Genomic DNA, 19,165 nt, shown 5'->3' with positions numbered 1-19,165 from the left:
CCATTTTCCTTTTTTTGAGACAGGGTTTCTCTGGGTAGCCCTGGCTCTCCTTGAACTGACTGACCTGCTTCTGCCTCCTCAGTGCTGGAATTAAGAGTGTGCACCACCACTGCCTGGCTGTTGGTCTTTTTAAAAAACAGCATTGCAAAATTGCTTTGAACTTTATTGCTCAGGCCTTAAACCTGGGATCCTCCTGACTCACCCTCCCAAGTAGCTGCAATTCAAGGCCTGAGCCACCAGGCCCAGCTAGGAACCATGTAGTTTTGATGCATTCTGAAGCCCAGGTTTGGGACCTTGGCTTTGGTGATGCCCCAACCTCTGAATTCCATCACTGGCTCACTTACCTGGAACAGGTTCCTTCTGGATCTTTCCTCAGGGATTCTAGGGCCTGAACAAACTTTCCATCCCCGAAGCTACATCTGGCCCTTGAAATACCTTGGAGTGAGCCGTAAGCCTACTCACATGGTTTCCCCTCCCCTCTTGTCTCACTGAAGATCAAGGCTTGCAAGAGCTACGTAGAGGCTCTACCGTTGAGCTCCATCCTCAGCCCAATCTCTTACCCTCTTTCTTCTCTCAGGGGCACCAGATTCTCTGTAAGCCCCTCCCCTGTGCCCCCTGGCCTCCGATCCTCTGCTGTTAGCACCTTCCTACTTCCTTCCCGTCTTCTGCACGCTAGTTCCTTTTAGTTACTGTATACACAGCCCTTCACTATCCTTCTTCTCGAGATCCAGCTTGTGCTGAGCAGCAACCCCTTCTACTGCATGACCCCCGCCCCCAGCACCTTTTCTCTGAGCCCTTGGAGATCCCTACCAGGCCTTCCCCTCTAAGTGAACCCTGGCTGCCAGAGACACCAGCTCAGTCCAGCCCCCTCACCTGCCAGCTCCACCTGGCTGAGATTCCCTTTTCTGTCCCTCAACAGCCAGTAAACATGTACAGTTTCTCTCTTCAGGCTGCAAACAAGCTTCTTTTGGGTTGGTCCGTTCCAGCTGTCCTGGGGTGCTTGTTTTTTGTTTGGGTGTAGATAACTGAACCCAGGGCCTGTGCCTGCTAGGCAAGCACTAAGCTCCGACTACACCCAGCTCCCCTGACAGCAGAGTTCCACTGGACTGATGCTCAGCCCTTTTCTCCCATCTTCCTCTCCACTCCACTCACCCTGACAGAATACTTCCACACTCTGTGCTGTGTGTCTACTGAAGTTAGACCTACCTGGACCTCCCCCTGCCGCCTCCCCTCCCACCTCTGGCCTTTGCATGTCTTTCCTGCTTCAGAAATCACTCATAGTTCTGTCACCACCCTAGGCGTGGCTTTTTACAAAGCTTTCTCCTCTGGAAAGCCCCTTCCCTGACCTGACCTCTGCGGGTCTTGCTGCTTCCTGCCCCCACTTCCAGCTCCACAGGAGGCTGTCAGCTCTAGAGTGGTGTCATCTCCCACAGCAGGCAGGAAGAGGAGGTAGGCCGAGGCCTACATGGTGAGGCTGTGTGGAGGGGGCTGTGGAGCAGATGGCTTTCACATCCAGCAGAAGATGTAGTTTTCAGGGACTGTGACCTGTGAATCCTTCTGCTTCTTCCAGGCAGGGGTAGCCAGAAGGTGGGGGCATGCTGGCCTCTTAGCGGGTTCCCCTGATGACTCCAAGGCACGGGCCTTGTTGCTAAGGGCGGAGAGGCTAAGCCACAGGGAACATGGCCTGGTATGGCTCTGAGTGTCCCTGAGGAAGAGGAGCAGGAGTCACACTCAACAGAGCTTCACCATGAAGTGGGTCATGGGAAAACATACTTCTGAAAACCCTGCAACAAACTGTGGAGTGAAGGGAATCTAGAGCCGGGCTGGCCCTGCTCAGGGAGTGAGAAATAGCCAGCCTCTGTCCAGGAGGCTTAGAGTCGGTTCTTCTGTTAATCTAGGCTGGGAGGAAACAGGGGTAGCATTCAGAATTGCAAGACCCAGGAGGGGACACTGGAGTGACTGGTCATACCTTAGATTGTAGACGGGTATATGTCACAGTACATGTGACTTGGCATGGACAGAAGCAGCAGGGACCACTCAAGTTGTGCTGGGAAGTCACATCACTCCAGTCCCACAAGGCTTCAGCATTGTTTCAAAGATTGATATTGCTGGGTGTAGTGGCCCATGGCTGTAATCCCAGCTCTCGAAAGATGCAGGCAGGCAGGCAGGTCTGGGCAGCCTGGTCTACACACTACATACACAGCAAGCCAGGAGACACTCGACCTCAGTAAATTAAACTAAAGATTGGCTGGCCTCTTAGAATCATGATAAAACCTTGGGGCTTAAAGGCCAGGGAGTCAGGACAAATGACTAGACTTAGGGGCGGTGCTCTGGGACCCAAGGTGGGATGAAGACACCAAGAGGAAGAGGATGCAGAGTGAGCTTATTACGGGGCTCCTAGGGGAGCCGAAAGCAGCTCTGGGGGCCACAGGGTGTGACAGGAATGGGGGGTGTCAAGCAATTGTTCTGCTGTTGGGAGCACTTACTGCTCTTGCAGAGGACATGGATTTGAGTCCCAGGCACCCGAACGCCAGCTTATAGCTATCTAACTGGGGATCCCACGCCCTTTTCTGACCTTCAAGGGCACTAAGCTCACGTGCCGCACACAAACATACACTCGGGCAAACCGCTGGTACATACGCAGAAATAAACAAATCTTTAACCCTCTAGGCAGTGGGATAGAAGTGCTTAGAGGCAGGGGGGCAGAGTCTGGGGGAGGGAGATGACACCCAGATACTAGGCAGATGGGAGGACTCGGAGGTAGGGAACCAGGAACATCCTGAGGCATTTCAACTCCTCGGAGGGACCAGGGGCTGTTGTCCCCAAGTCCAGTCCATCCACCCTCATGTACCCTGTTTTACAAGACACAAGGTGTTGTTTTTTTTTTTTTTTTTTTTTTTGCTTTTTTTCATTTCTTTTTAATACAAACTTGGATCTTTGGGTGTGTCCTGCCAACAAAAAACAACAACAACAACAGAAGAGAAAACCCAAGAGTGAAAAAGAAACAAAACAAAACAAAACAAAAAAAAAGGAAAAAGAAAAAAAAAAAGCTCCCAAAAGAGGTTCTCCCTCCCCCCACCATGCGAATTTGCACACCACGGGACCACAGCAGGTTTACAGAATGCAATATACAATCCACAATTTATAATAAAACAGTATATACAATAAATAGGATATTGTTCATTTTTGTCAAACGACCTGTAGATAAATTTCTCAGTGCACACTTGCAGGGGCTTTGGACACCTTGAAGCCCCGTTCACAACCTCTTCCACACGCGCTCTTTCTCTCTCTCTCTTTTTTTTTTGTCTTTTTCTAAAACTGTGTTTTGTTTTTAAGTTTTGTACATTTTAAAAAGTATTTACAATTGCTGGTTTTGTGCAGAAAGGGCTCACCTTCGGCTTCTGCGTGGAGGAGATGGGCAGGGAGGGGTCGTGGGGTGGGGCATGGGCTGCAGGGGTGCAGGGGCAGATGGAGGCAGAGGGGTAGGCGCTCCTGCAGGAGGGCGATGTGGACGCTGGGCGGGGTCTTGGCATTGGTCTTCTGAAAGCTGCAAAGAAGCACAGGAAGGCGGAAGTCAGCAGCAGACACACGCTGAATCGGAGACCAGGCGCTGGGGCTCAAGAGGCTTGGCTCAGTGCCTACCAAAACTTGGGAGACTACCATTGTTCCTTCTCAAGACAGGTCCCCATGTGACTTTGGGCCTGCCTTGTGTTCTCCAAGCTCAGCTTCCTAATTGGGTGGTGCTTTTGCTTAGTCTCATGTAGTCCAGGTTAGCCTCAACTCACTGCATACCAACACTAGCTTTGGGCTACTGATTCTCCTGACTCAGCCTCCTGAGAACTGCAATTACAAGTACAGCCTCACCATTTGTAAATGCCCAAGCGATGGAAGAGAGAGCGCGGAGGCTGGCCTACAGAGTCTGTTCCAGAGTCACACAGAGAAACCCTGTCTCAGAAAAACAACAACAACAACAACAACAAAACCCCCCCTGCACCACTATTTACATGTTCTGTGACTTTAGGTGGGCGCTGCTTACCCACCGAAAGCCTTCATTGGTGCGGGCAGACAAGGCTCACCGCAGAGCTGGCCTTCAGCTTCCTGAGATGTCGTAGTCTTTGCCTCCTCGGCACTGAGAGTTAAGGAACCCGCCACCGCTCAATGTGCCTAGCTTACATTACTCGTTAGCAACCAGGGGCAATAGGAAGGCAGACATGGTGGCCACACCCCTAATCCCAACACGAAGGCGGGAAGATCTAGAGTCTGAGGTTAGCCTGGGCTGCAGTCAGACTGCCTCAAACCACCAAACCGGCTGGAGACAGATTTCATTTAGTAGAATGCTTAACCGACATGTATGAAGCCGTAGGTTTTATTCACAGCACAGAATAAACCAGGTGTGCTGTAGCCCGAGTACCATCCTAGTACCAAAACCAAACCTAACCAAACACCAGAGGGTAAAGTAGGGGCAATAAGGCTACCCCCATCTAAGTTTTGTTGCTGGATCCAGTGGCTTAAGACAGAGGAAGATTCAACACAGATGTGTAATACATTAAAATTAACTATCACTTTTATTATTTTCCTGAGGCCAGACAAGCCTTCCAAACCTCAGTTTGTTTCTTTATTTTTCGAGACAGGGTTTCTCTGTATAGCCCTGGCTGTCCTGGAACTCACTCTGTAGACTATGCTGGGATTAATGGCGCGCACCACCACTGCCTAGCTAAACCTCAGTTTCCAAAGGTTGTAATAATGCATTTGTTTGGGAATGCTTCTAACCTCCATGGTTGGAAAAAGTGCCAAGGGCAGAGGCTCGCTAGGTAGAGCACCACACAGGTGTGAAAGCCTGCTTCTCTTTATCTGAAATCCACCCCTCTTCCTAGGCCCCCCTCATGGACTCTGCTCCCAGGAGAGATGAGATGAAGGAAGGAAGGAAGAACTCATCCAACACAATGCCATCTGTGTTGGTGGAGACACTGCTTTCCTGAAGCTAACAAACTCCCCAGTCCCCTCAGCCACTAAGGTACCAGACAGTTCTGATCACGTGTGTGGAACTTATCTTCTCTATGCAGACCACCAGCCTGGCCCAACCCCCTCACCCAGATCTATAGCTCTGTTACCGTAAGGGATGAGGTAGCCAGGACAGGACAGGACCAGCCTGGTTTCCAGAACCCTGGGCCATTAGACTGCCTGCCTTTCAGAGGTCTGGGACTCAGGCTCTCTACCCTCGAGTGTGAGACCATTTCCTCCAGAACAGGAGCAGGGCTGGGGTGCTAAATGCCTAAGTCTCCTCTGTGAGCCACCTGTCCTCCCCCACAGCTGCAGGAGCCAGGCAGCAGTGACAGAAAGCCTCTCTCCCTGTACTTTCTTGGCTTGCCTCTCCAACAGGGCCACATTGGCATTCTGCTCAGCCTCAGCTGCTGTCTGCTGGGCAATCAGCCCCAGGGATGACTTCTGTCCTCTGGTTGGACTAGCCAGGACACCTCTGAGAGCCAGGGGCACCAGGTGGGCTCCTCCAGGGAAGGAGAAGCACCCATTTTGGTGATGAGGTAAGGCAGAGAGAAGCAAAAGGGAGGGCAAGGGCTGGGACATCAGATCTGCACCTCAGTAAGGGGTAGTGGGGGAGCAAAGCTAGTGTGTCTGTAAGGTGACAGATGCATCCCAATTGGGGCAGTAGCAGAAAAGCAGCTCTTGGGAGCAGAGGTGCTGCAGGGATGAATGTCAGCTCTCTACAGTTAGGGTGACAAGCTCGACCAATTGCAAAGATGAAGGGAAAGGACTGTGACTTGTGGGGTGCCAGGTTCAGCAAGCACTGGGGGACTCAGTCCAGAAGCTCACTTCTCTGCAATTGAAGGACAGTTGCCAAGATGAAGAATCTTCTGGGTAACTAATGGGGAGAGGGTGGGCTCCTGCAAACTACTTGGAACACTGAGAGAGATGAACCCCACTTTTGCCTGCTCCCCCAAGGGCCCAGAGCACAAATTCTGCCTAAATCCCCTCTGCTCCTACCCCCACCAGCCCTGAGCCATTGCCAGTGACCCTCTGCAAGCCAGGTCTCCATGGTGATCTCAGCCCAGCAGGCGGTTCCTGCCAGAACCTTCCCATGGTGCCTGCGGCCAGGCAGCAGGAGGGTTTCTCACCCTCTGCTAAGCTGCCCAGGGCACCTTACCCTTCCCTCCCACCGCCTTCCTAGCTTCTAGGACTTGGCCAGCCAGAGGCACAAGCAGAATCTGGGGGAGGGTAGTGTATGGGGAAGAATCAAAGGCTGGGGCGGGGGTGTTCGTGCAGGGAGAATGCTATGCTGGGCAGAACACAGACCTAGCTAGACTCAAGTCCTGAAAATTAAACCAAATACTAAGGTGCCAGGCAGCCCAGCTGAGGGATTAGGACCAAGGCAGAGAGCACAATAGCTCTGGATCCACCCTAAAAAGCCAGCTGGAGTGGAGGGACCGGGGGAATCTGCAAGGCAAGCCGTGTGGGGCTCAGGAAGGAGGAACACGAACCCTGTCTAAGGAAGACTAGCTCTAAACTAACGGAGCACAGAGCCCAGCATGCTGGGACGTACTGTGACTGGTCTAAGGCTGCTCAGCATGTCAGTGTCCAGCTCAGCCCTCTCATGACTCTAGGATGCCACCTTAGAACACCTTGTTACCATAGCTACCAGAGCACTCGCCATTCCCCACTCTGCTCTGCTAGAGCTCGAACCTGCGTGTGGTACCTCTGAACCCAGTTCCAGTATGCACCTGGCCCGGGACACCAACCACCTTACGAAGGCTTAACCTTTCAGTGCCTCCACTAGGAACCTTGGAACCCCAACCACTGCCACTCATGCCCCAGCAGTTTTATCGACTTCAGTGGTCCTTGCCTGGGCAGACATCCGAAGTGCTAGGGATTATAAGGAAATCAGGCTGCCCAGAGAACCATTCTCTCTATGGACACTAGTGCTTCCTGGTAAGCAGCCATGCGCCACACCCACTTCCTGCTAGGGCATGTGCTAAGGCTTGACCTCCACTCCCCAGTGCATGCCTCCAGAAGCGGATTTCAGTGTCAGGCACGGAAGCTGGAGAAGGAGGCCCTTCCTCTCTGAGCTTCATTTCTCTTTCTGAAAAGCAAAGGGCTTGACCAAGTGGTGAGAGAGACCTTTAGGTTTTCCAGACACAAGGGTCAAAGGGCAAATCAGTCACCTGAAGACTAAGCTACTTTTCTGGCATTCTCATGTTATCGCAGGCCTACGAGGTACCTCGATGCAAGATATTTCTGTGGGGCTTAAACTACGCCTGACAGGCAGAAATGCCACGAGGGGTTCAATGAAGGGTCATGGAGGTGTCCAACTGAGACCAAAGAACTCCACTGTTCAAGACCTGTGCTGTGAACTTTGGCTCTGAGAGGCCCGCTTTGCTGCTGGACAGAGACCTACAGAACCCGCTGACAGGACCAGACAGGCTTCTTACCTGTAGGTAGCCACCAATCTGCTGTGAGCACACTGCCCCTTTCCAGTCCAACTTGTATCTCAGGATGAGATCCTGATCCCTACTCACATTTCTACACTCTCACATACACAGATGTCTCTCTACCCTCCCTACTGGTTTTGCATTCCATGTTTCTGTGCCTCCAGGGAGAAGGCATCCCCTCCGAAAGCCACCTGGTCCGAGAGTTAACAAGTTCACTGACACACCCTTCTATGCACCACTTTTAGGGTTACTTCCTGAAGATTTAGGCACTGAGCCTTCACCTCTCTTTTACAGAGAAGGGTTTCTCTATTGTAGCCTTGGCTGATCTGGAACTCAGAGTGCATGTTTCTCCCTCCAGGGTGGTGGGATTAAAGGTAGCACCGACCACCATGTTCAGGGAACCACCCTTTCCTCTTCTGGTTCTTCCAGTCTATTTCCTGTTCTTCATGTAGGCACACATGACATATCCCCCAAAGGATGAGACACAAGTGAACAGTCTAAAGGAACTGATGGCATGTTGGGGACATTCCTGGAAAGGGCAGAGGCAGGCAGAGACAACAGTGGTTAAGAGAGGGCAGCCCAGGCAGTCAGACGGAGCAAAGACAACAAGGGCACATCCTGTAAATTCTCTTTGCCCCGACTGACTGCCTGGTCAGGAAGGGTGTGTGAGAGAGATGGGGCTGAGACAGAGGCTGCTGGGACAGGAGCCCGGATACCCTCTGCACCATGACAGGCACTCCAGCTCATGCTCTGAAGACAAGAAGGCGGAGAGGAAGGATGCAATCAAAAGGTGTGAAGCACGGAGTTGCAGGAACAGATGTGCTTTAATCAATTCATCCAATAAATATTTTAGGGGCTCCAGACACTGTGCATCTAAAAATGCTTAACAGCAAGCACTTTAGCGGCCGCCACGGGCAGAAGGACTGGGGTGGGGGTGGGCCGGGGACCCAGGTGGCTGAGTAGGGCTTTAGCCACTGAAATCTCTCATTTGCTAGGATCCATTTCCAGCCTCAAGGAAGTCCCTGCTGTCTGCCCTCCGTCCTCACGTAGCTCTCAGGGGCTGGTGTGGAGAAGACTCCTTCTTGCCAGGGAATCCAGCCTCCCCTAGACAGGGTGGGTACTCATGTAGGGTTTGGCTGGTGGTGCCTTGGGCATGAGGTACTGGCAGAGTGGCTGCTGTTCACGCGGACTAGACACGGACTTCATCTACTTCTCCAGCATTGTGGTACCAAAGATATACTGCGACAAACCAGACAGAGCTATCCAGGGAAAGCCATAACATACTATAAAGTTATAAGGAAGGTTTACAGATGCCTTGGGTTTGGGGGAAAGGCTGTATGGCCTGTGTGGACAGGGAGCTAGCTGACCCAGTAACTTTGAAGGTGCCGAGGAGTAGGGCTGACCTTCTCTCTACATCCCTGCCAGGAGGACTTCGTCCAGTGGTGATTACCCTGTCCACCATCTCTCCAGGTCTGGGGATGGAATCCAGAGCCTTTGTGTGCATAATAGGCAAACACTATAACAATCAGCTATATCTCCGGGTCCAAGAAGAATTTCAAGGTTTCCAAATGCTTGAGGCCCTCATGAGAACACAAGGCTCTTGTCATAGGGCAGCAGGCAACAGACGCAGGCGGGCTATCTTTGGTCAGGCAAAGGTCAGGGACAAGGGTTGGAGATGTGTGACTCAGACTGCTGGAAGTAGGGACCCAGAACTCAGGCTGTGGGAAGGTACTCACCCACCCATCTTCCAGTCACTGACCAGGTGCTTTCCTGAGGGCCAGGACAGGCTAAGGGCTTTACATGTCAATCTCCTTAATTCTTACAAGAGATAGAGATGCAGTGAGTCATCAGGTTATGTGAGTCACAGGATCACCTAGTTGCTAAGGGCTGGAACCAAGCTGCGCATAGGGGCCTGTGCATAACCACAGGCATGCACTCCTAGACACGGTCCTGCTTTTACCAGGAATGTGGGGTGCAGAGAGGGGAGCAGCAGCAGAAGCTATGTTCATAGAGAGATGGTATTTCCAAGAAGCGGGGGCCTTAAACAAGGCCTAGCCTAAATATGGCTACAGGGAAGGCAAGCAGTAGAACTGCAGGGTGACCTCAGAAAAAGGAGAAAACCTGGTGCCTACAGGAAGCAGGGCAAGGCCGGCTGAGGCCTGACGTGATGAGGCCTCCTGCTCTGAGCCAGAGGCAAGATCAAGTGACCTCTTAAGGATTCAAAACTCAGAGACAAAGCCCAGAGCAGCCAGGCCTGGGCATGCCTGCTGACCCTGGCTGGATGGTGGCCTTGGAAACTGCCTCCTGTTCCGGTCCAGCCCCAGCTGGTGTAACCTGGGAGGACCTGTGACATTTCTCTTGGCCTCCCTTCTACAGCCAAGAGCTACTAGGGAGGAGAGAAGGAGTAAAGATTCCCGGATGTTACTGGTCTTTTCCACCTTCCTAGCTCTACTCCTGGGGTCTGCTGTGGCCGATCTTTGGTTCAAGGGTCCCAGGATGGAGCTAGTCTGCCTGGGTCCGCTTTTCGTTTAGGGGACCCAAGAAGATCCTGTATGGGCAGAAGACCCCCGACCCCTTCATCTATCTGTCCTATCAGCCACAGTACTCAGCAGACTCGGTCGCTGTCCTATCAGCCACTGTACTCAGCAGACTCGGTAGCTGTCCTATCAGCCACAGTACTCAGCAGACTCGGTACCTGTCCTATCAGCCACAGTACTCAGCAGAGGCAGGACTCGCATTCCCAGCCACCTGACCTTTCCCCTCCCAACTCTCACGGGGACGGAACTTGCCTTTGCCCTTAGTTCCCACTGCCTGCAGTGCCCTTCTCTGGCTCCACAATCTTGCCTTTTCTTCAAGCTCAGCTTATCACAAACCACAAAATTCATTTAAAATATTAGACCTTCTGGACACAGTGGTCTCTGCCTGGACACCAGTGCTCAGCAGGCTGAGGTAGGAGGAGCGAGTCCCAGGTTAGCAAGAGCTAAAAAACATAAAACATAACAAGATCTCGCCTCAAAAACAACGCCTGATCCCAAAGAACCACGGGGTTTACCTTATGTGAGCCACCGTTTTGCAGACAGGGAGCTGGGATGTGGGTGAAGAACAGCCCCGTGGTAAGCTATGAAGGGTAGGGATGGCTCCGTGTTTTACAGACTCTAGGTTCCTGGGCAGAGCTCAGCTGTCCCTGTTTTCTTAGCTCTCCAATGGAAGCCTAGAATATACTCTCTGCCCAGGATGTGGTGAGGAAACCTGGGGCAGTGTCACACACAAGTACAACACATACACACACGTGTACAGGACTTCTCAGCATAACATCTAGTGCCTGGGGTGCAATCCTCACTTCTTCCCGTCTTTGGGGACCTGCCGTCTCCTGTTAGGTGCCTCCAGGTTCCCTGTCTACTTTGTGTCCCCAGAACTCGCCACAGAAGGAGCTGGAGTGTGGCTTCTCCAGTGCTCATTGAAGCTGCTCTCTACCTGCTGGCGAGTGAGATGTCTCGGTCTTCTGCCTGAGCCTTCTGTGACAACGTGGCTCCCTCCTTGCCACTCTTCTCTCTCCCTCCCCACCCCGGGTTTTAACCAGTCCCTGGCACCAGAGGGTTGCTCTGTATGAGGCACTTGTATGCTATCCTAAGGGACTACCGCCGACACGTTAGTCCAAACCACCATCATGGCTGGCTTGTCTTTCGGTGCTCGTCCTGTCCACTCTAACTGTCTACAATGGCTCCCTGTACATCTTGGAGTGATTCAAATTCCTTGCAGTGTCTTACAGGTCCTGTGTCTGCCAATCTGGCTCTTGCTTAGCTTTCCTGCCTTCTCATCCATCAGTTCTTCTGAGCCAAACCCCTCCCTGCCTCAAGACCGTACACAGGGCTTGCTGTTCCCTCTGCCCAGCAGGTCCCCCCACACACCATGGAGCTCCTGCGTCTTGCTGGCAGCTGGAAGGTCTGGGCCCTGTTGCAAACTCTCACAACCTCCTAGCTGGCCCTGCCCGTTCTTCCCCAACTCTACCCAAGCAGTGCTCTGTGGCGTTCTGTGTTTCCTGTCTTTTCCTCTGAACTGGAGGCCCTCTGAGGACCAAGCGCCTCATCTCTGGTGCTTCCAATGCCTGATGTACGCACGAGGAGGACTGCACAGATGTCCCTGGATTGCATGTGTTCCTGTGAGGACAGCACTGCTATCTCCCAGTGCTGGGTGGGGACCAGGCTAGAATGTGGGGCTGGATGGCATCCCAACTCCTCCTGCACTCAGGCCTAGCTGGGCGGTCCCATGATGCACTGCACTGGGCTGTGACCTGCCCAAACACCCAACCCCCATGCTAGAGTCTGGGAGGAACGGTTTTGGGATTATTTCATTTCTGGATTATCCATGAGACATGTCCCCTCCGGTGAGAAGGATCAAGGGTTTGACGTTTTAAACCCTAAGCAGCTTCTCCCTTTGCCTGCTTCAGATCTGCAGTCCTGCTGCTTGCAGGGAGATGCATGGGGAATGCAAGGCCATTTTAATCTTGGCTTGGCTTCATTAGGAAGGAAAAAACACTGCCAAAAAAAAAAAAAAAAAAAAAAAAAAAAAGCCTGAGCCATTGTCTCTGCCATGCAGACCTGTGAGGGACTGAGATATTATTAAAGCCAGTTTTTCTCAAACAGATGGGGAAACAGAGGCCAGGGAAGGGCACGTAGCAAGCTAGTGGCCACACAGGCACTGGTATTCTCCAGGGCCTTTTGGCTCTCACGAATGGCTCTTTGCCACCCTGAGGCACCAGGGCATCTGGGGTCTGGCAAAGCGGGGGTCATAAGTTTCCACTGACTTTACTTCAGGACCCTGAGTCACCCTGACCTCAAATGGCCTCTCCAGAGCAGGAATGACAAGCTGGTCCACCAGGAGGCAAAAACACCCAGAAGGCTTTGGGGCAGCAGGAGTAATGAGTGAGGGTTTTAGTCTAGCTCTCAGGGACTCCACTGGCAGCGGCCACACGGGGCCATTCCAAGAGGTCTCCTGCCCCAAAGTGGGTCTAGTTGTGGCTGTATTCAGAAACAGACTGGTCTTCAAGAAGATATTTCTTTCAACTCTATTATTCTCTTCAGTTTGGGAACATTTTCTGACTTTAACACAGGGTTTCTGTGTAGCCTTGGCTGGAACTTGCTCTGTAGACTAGGCTGGACTCCACAGACACCTGAGTGCTGGATTAAAGGTGTGAGCCACCAGTGGCCTGGCTCATTTTCTGTCCCTTATTTTCCTGAAAAATACCAAACCAGACTTCCAACAGGAAGGCATGGTACCTGAAGGCAAATGTTTCAGGATAGGTAACTGGACTCTGGAGAGGCCCCAGCTCGAGGAAAGGGACTTGTGTTACGATCTGGACCAGCCCCATTGGCTGTAGTTTCCCAGGGCAGAAATGGCAATCTTCACTGAATCTGGATCTTTGTCCCGCCCCACAGGGCTCTGACTAGCAGGCTGAAGAAGTTTTTCAAAAGCATTGAGGGGCTGTGGGTTGGTGGGTGGCACACACCTTTAATTCCAGCTCTCAGGGGGCACAGCAGGTGAGTGTGAGGCCAGCCAGGGCTATGTAGTGAGAACCCCTCTCAAAAAAAGAAAGAAAGAAATAAAGAAAAGAAAGGAAAGAAATGAAGAAAGAAAGAAATAAGAGAAAGAAAGAGCGAGCGAGCAAGCAAAGAAAAGCAAAGCCTTTGAGGATAAGAGGCCAAGAAAGAATCCCATGGGCCATTTTGTAAAGTTCTTGCAAAGCACGTGACCAAGGCAAACTAGCCACATCAAAGGAGCCTGCAGAACCCCGAGTGAACAACTGGCCCACTCCTTTCTTCATCCAAGCACAAGACAAATGTCCTCCCTCCTAAGAGATAAGTGGTACTGTGGCATTTCTTGCCCAGGCCTAGGAAGAACGAGGGGAATGAATGCTTGCTTGCTCTTATCCGATCTACGGTTCTACCACTCCCAGCCATCAGGACTTCTGAATGGGCTCCCTGTGAGCGAGTCCTCCAGTACCTTATCCCTTCAAGACTGTTCAGTTTCTAACCTCGAGTCCTTTCTTCTTTTTTTTTTTTTTGGATTTGGGTTTTTTTTTTTTCTTCGAGACAGGGTTTCTCTGTATAGCCCTGGCTGTCCTGGAACTCACTCTGTAGACCAGGCTGGCCTTGAACTCAGAAATCTGCCTGCCTCTGCCTCCCAGAGTGCTGGGATTACAGGCGTGCGCCACCACTGCCCGGCTGAGTCCTTTCTTCTTGATAGTGAACCCTAAACTCCTCCTTAAATCTTGAGGAAGTGAAGAGCACCACAGTCCCACCCTCCTGCCAATCTTTACAGCTCTCCCCCTAGCCAAGCAGAAAGCATCCTCACCATCCCTAGCCCTCAGGCTTCTGCCCTCTGCATCCACATCCCCAGACTTACCCAGGAACAAAACCTCGTGGTCCAGTCGGCACTTCAGTTGGTACTACAGGGAGGTGACAGTAAATGTGTCCTCGGGGTGAGGCTCCGCCATGGGCCCCAGGAAGCCAGTCTTAGGGCCCCCACCCAGGCCAGGATGTGCCTGCGGCATAAAGCCTGGATACCTGTAGGCAGTGTCCTGCAGGGGCAGCAGCGAGTCCCTCGGCACAGGGGACAGAGTTAAGTCACTAAGGAGTGGGCAGCCATAGCCAGCAGTGGCTGCAGCAGGGCCACGGGGTGGACCCGGGGGCCGGGCCATCTCCAGTGGCTCCTTGTCGGCCTTGGGCGTGGCTGGTGGGCTAGCCAGGTGAGGGGCACTGAGGCAGACAGCTTCCGTCCTGCCCAGGAAGTCAGCCAGCAGCCCCGAACCCACCTTGCCTTCATAGGGTGGGCTACGGGCAGCTGAACCTGGTGGGTACCAATAGGCTGTACCCTTGCAACTAGGGGAATCATAGTGAGGCTGGCCCAGCGGCAGGTCCCGGCAGCTCAGGTGGGCCTGGGCTGCGTGGCTCAGGCTAGCCCCCTGAAGACCATGCTTGAGAGGCTCACAGGCAGTCAGCTTTGAAGGTGGTGGCCGCAACTCTTCCTTGAAGCCTAGCGTCGGAGAGCAGGTGGGCGAGTAGGCCTTCTGCAGGCCAGCATCAAACACTGTGGGAGGGTGGGCCAGCGGTGGGAAGTGCTTGCCGTCGAGCTCGGGAGCACCCAGGCTGGGAGAGTCACAGTGGAAGCCCTGGCCAAAAGTGCCATCCGAAGGTGTAGATGGATTCATGGAGTAGGGTCCCATGAAGTCACAGGGATCTCGTTCTCCCACGCCAAAGGCTCTCGACTGGGAAGGCAGTGGGGACATGCTACTGTCTCCACTGTAGTAGTCCAGGCCAAGGTCTGGGCTGTCCTGGAACAGCGGATTAACTGGCTGTGGCTTGGGGATGAACTTGGCTTTGGCCGCTGTACCACCTCTCTCCTTCTTGACTGAGCAGACCCCACTACCCCGGCCACCCCGAGGCTGCCGGGGCCCGGTGCTCCGTTTGGACGGGTAGCCAGAGGCAGTGGCAGAGGTGGATGTTGAAAAGCCCAAATGTGAAGTCTCAAATAGGTCCACCTTCTTCCGCCGTCCACGGCCAGGCTTCGAGCTACTCTGAAAGAGGACACTCTGGTTCCAGTTGTAGCCGGGGGCAGACGACGCTTCGTTCCAGTCCATCATGAGCTTCTCCAGGCTGGACAGGCTGGACTGGCCCTCGCTGCTTGAGGCCTCGCTGTTGGCACGCCTAAAACCACCACCACCACCAACTGGCTGATTGAACTGGGTGCTGTCAGAGGACGACTCGGAAAAGGTCTCAGACACAGCAGTCTGCTGCTTCACCTTCTGCGGTGTGTAGTTCGAGATGTCCAAGATCACATTGGGTTCACTGACGTGGCAGTCAAAACTGGGATTGTAGAGCTGACTGAAGGCCTCCGAGGCCCAGTCCAGGCCTCCATACCCCTGCCGGAAAGGCCACTGAGAAGCCCCCACAAACTGCCGACAGTTCTCAGGTGAGGGCTGAAAGGAAGAGGAAGAGGAGGAGGCTGCAGAGGCCGTGGTGCCCTTGGGCACCATGTAGCCACCGGGTGAGACGGTACTGGCTCGACTGTCACAGCGCAAGGGTGTGGGAGCCGACCCAGAGAAGGCCCCCCCCTCAGAGCTGTTGAAGAAGGAGGCTTTGCTGGGTGGTAGGCAGGGACCCCCACTCGGTGGTGGGGCATAGCCAGCGCTGTGGGCGCTGCTGGGCGAGGCAGGAAGGCTATTGCCACTGCCATAGGCGAAGCTGCAGTCCTTGCTATTAGCACAGTCCTGGCCTGAAAAGGGTTTTGCTGGGGCAAACACGCTTTGCCCAGCCCCGTAGCCACCATACTGAGGTGGGTAGGTGTTGGCAGGCGGGTGGGTCGTAGGTGAGCGGGCCACGGCTGAAGGAGGGGGAGCGAGCTTTGGGAAGGTCTCGGCTGCCCGGCAGTCTGAAGTGGCTGGGGTTATCCCGTAGCTTGTTGCCCGCCCTGGTGGAAAAGTCTGACGGGAAGGCAGGACGGGCTGGAAGGAGGGGTCTGTCCCAGCTCCACTGTTGCCCACTGCCACTGGGCTAGCCTTGGCTCCCCGGCTTGGGAAGGTGGCAAGGCCCCGCTGAGCAGGCAGTGCACTGGAGGGAGGTCCTGCGTAGGTGCCCGATGCCTTCCGGGACTCTGGGCGAGAGGCTGATAGGGCGAAGTCCAAGAGGTCAGAGGAGTCATCTGAATCGAGCAGGGACCGAAAATAGCCAGTGAAGAGATTCTGGCGCTCCTGGCTGAGCTCCGTCTGGCCCGAGGGCGCACCAGCATAGTAGCTGCTGCGGCCTGAAGCCCCACTCTCCAGCCCAGTGGAGGCAAAAGCCCTGGCCTCGGTCCCCTGGAAACCACAGTTTCTGCCAGCTTGCCCTCCTGGGTGCCCATGGTGAGGGGCCCAAGCACTGCCCTTGTCCCCAGCCCACTCAGCACCTGCCTCCCCAAAGCCTGGGCCACTGGGCACCTGCTCTGGGAACAGAGTCCCATTCTTTCGGGACCGCCTCTTGCGCTTCGGTTTCCCAGTCACAGCATCTATCTCCCCTCGAACCCTTTTGCGTGGATGCCCCAACTCGGTGAGACCAGGACCCACAACACCAGTAGCTGCCACTGTGACCACCTTCTTTTTCTTGCCAATGCCCTCGAAAAAGTCACTAAAGGAACAGCGGGCTGCCTTGGCCGCATGGCCCCCACCCCTACCTCCAAAGCCTCCGGCTTTGCCCCCACGCCTCCGGAAGCCCTGCACTCGATGCAGGAATTGAGAGATGCTCTGGGTGTCGGGGGCCTGGTGCACTGACTCGGGCTCACTAGGTGTCCAGCAGCGGGGTGGTGAGCACCTCCCAGCACACTGGCTCTGGCGGTTCAGAAAGGCCAGCTTGGCAAGGACGTCAGAATATTCAGCCTTACTGTCGTTGGCATCCGCTGCATATGAGGGTTGTGGAGACGCCAGCTTCTGTTTCCGCCGCCTCCGTTTCTTCACCTCCGGCATGGCCATGGTGGCCGCTGTCACAGTAGCAGCCTCGGCAGTTACCACTGTTGGCTCCTTGGGCTTGCCAGGACCCAGCAGCAGGTTCTTAGGGGGGCGGCCACGCTTGCGCTTGAGAATAATCGGCATCTCTCCTGGCGGGAAGACCACCACCACATTCCGGCCGTTGTTCTTCATTTTCAGCAACGGGGTGGGCTCTGAGGACACCCTCAAGCCCAGCTCCTTGCCCTCCACACTCAGACTGCTGCTCAAGGATGAGACTTTGTACGTGGTCTTATTCCTCCGTCCCAAGGACACAGGGATCTTGGCCATCTTCACCACCATGCGCCGCACACCCCTGCACTTGCCTTTGCGGGTGGGGACCATGGGGGTTTGAGAAGACTCTGGCTCCAGCTCAGGAACGGGGCCTGGGCCTGACAGAGCAGGAGGAGGGGGTGGTGGTGGCAGCGGTGGGGGCTCAGCCAGGGCAGCTGCCAGCCCTGTAGGCATGGAAAGAGGAAGCAGGCGACCCTCAGGTCCCGAGTCCGCCTTCCGCCCCCTTCCGGCTTTCCTTCTGCGACACAAGATCTTTGGCCTATCTGTGCGCCTCAAGGCGTACTTGGGGTGGCCCTCAGGCCCAGGGGGACCATGAGGTGAGCACAAGTCCAGGTGTAAGGGCTCAGCCAGTTGGCAGTGCCCCAAGGATTGCTGGGGCTCTAGACGTCGACCAGGGACATCCAGCAATTTGGGCAGGGGGTCAAGGGCCTGAGGGTCAAGGAGCTGGGATTCCAAGGAATCAGGTAGGGTCTCTAGGGCCTGCAGAGTCAGGCTCGGCAGTCCCAGGGGATCAGCGAGAGGCTGCAGGGGCGGTAGCTCCAGACCTTCTCCTAGAGGCTCTAGTGCCTGTGGATCTAGGAAGCGGGGCTGGGGGTCCAGGAGCTGCGGTTCAGGCTGTGGTGAAGGTGGCTCGAGGGCTTGAGCCTCCAGGAGCTGGGCCTCAGGGCAAGTAAGGGAGGCCAGTTCACTGAGGATGTCAGCGTCTGCTAGCTCAGAGTAGTCTGGCCCATCTGGCTCAGGCTCTGGGGGCAGGCCAGTAGCCGTGGCTGTGGCTCCAGGACCATGGCCTGGGCCAGGCTGGGGACTATCCCTGGGCTCGGGCTCAGGTTCATAGAGGGGGTGGCTGGGCCTCTCTGACTTGGCGTGAGGGGTAGCACGCTCCTCAGGGCTGCGGATGCTGTTGGCCAGGCTGGGTGAGGAGAAGAAGCTATACTGCAGGTCGCCGGGTGGTGGGGCAGGCGGGCGGCTCAGCCGCAGCCCCCCACAGTCCAGATGCACACCACTGTGCTGCAAGTCCTGGGACAGCCTTGTCAAGTCCTTCATGATGTCAATCAGCTGCACCACAGGACGCAGGTTCACACGCCCGTTGTCCCAGTGGTGGAGGGAGTTGTTGTCTGGGGTTGGTGAGGGACAATGGGCCTGGGAGACAGGCTGGGCTGCCCGAGGAGGTAGCAGGTCGTCTCCCTTGGTAAGGACTGGTGGACGCCGGGAGCTGGGGTCCCGCCGAGGGGGTGGGCGTGGGCTCTCGGAGAATGTATGGGTGGCAAAGGCCTTGTCAGGAGGGCTGGCAGGGGGCCGGGTGGGAAGCAAGGGCCGGGGGGTCGGGGGACCGCCGGGGTAGCACTTGGGCTCTCGGAGGTAGTCAGGAGAGCTGCACACGGCACTGGAAGTCACCACCAGGCCCTGGGGCTTCACACGCATCCTGACCTCGTCCTCCTCGGGCCGCCGGGCGGGGCCGGGGCTGACATGAGGGTGCGAGAAGCCGGGACCAGAACCTGCCGGGGAAGGACAGAGAGGCGAGAGGTCTTCAGTGAGCATTCCTATCCTAATGGCCCTGGACCTTTATGGTCTGTCACATATACATACTGAACTCGTCATGGGCCCAGCACCCAGGGGCAAATGACCCACTTCTATAGGCTATAGTAAAGAGGACAAGATCTCCATATCTTGGAGAGGGCCTGGTAGCAGGGCAAGATGACGGCTCCACATAACACTAGACATAAAACTAAAGCAGGTCGGAAAGACACGTTCACAGCCCTGACGCTCCTCCTCACCCCCACCCCAAGGCTGCACTCACCCTCGGCTCTGCCGCCTGGGCTGTCACACTGGATATCTCTGTGGGCAACAAGACACGATTAGAGCTGAATTCCCCACAAGACTCAGGTCCACACTTAACCCCTGCTACCCATACAAGCCC

General features: G+C 54.8%; 1 protein-coding gene across 1 annotated transcript; it reads right to left on the bottom strand.

Moving 5' to 3' along the window:
• Positions 1–3,038: 3,038 nt before the first annotated feature.
• Ahdc1 (AT-hook DNA binding motif containing 1) lies at positions 3,039–19,077 on the bottom strand. The gene is made up of 3 exons (XM_052177616.1): positions 19,046–19,077; positions 13,845–18,743; positions 3,039–3,547 (listed from the first exon to the last, which is right to left on the bottom strand). The coding sequence occupies exon 2, from the start codon at positions 18,667–18,669 to the stop codon at positions 13,888–13,890; it is 4,782 nt and encodes a 1,593-aa protein (XP_052033576.1). The 5' UTR covers positions 18,670–18,743; positions 19,046–19,077; the 3' UTR covers positions 3,039–3,547; positions 13,845–13,887.
• Positions 19,078–19,165: the final 88 nt, after the last annotated feature.

The sequence above is a fragment of the Apodemus sylvaticus genome, chromosome 3 (genome assembly GCF_947179515.1).
Source record: "Apodemus sylvaticus chromosome 3, mApoSyl1.1, whole genome shotgun sequence".
NCBI classification, from domain to species: Eukaryota; Metazoa; Chordata; class Mammalia; order Rodentia; family Muridae; genus Apodemus; species Apodemus sylvaticus.
This window is presented reverse-complemented; position numbering and strand designations above follow the sequence as displayed.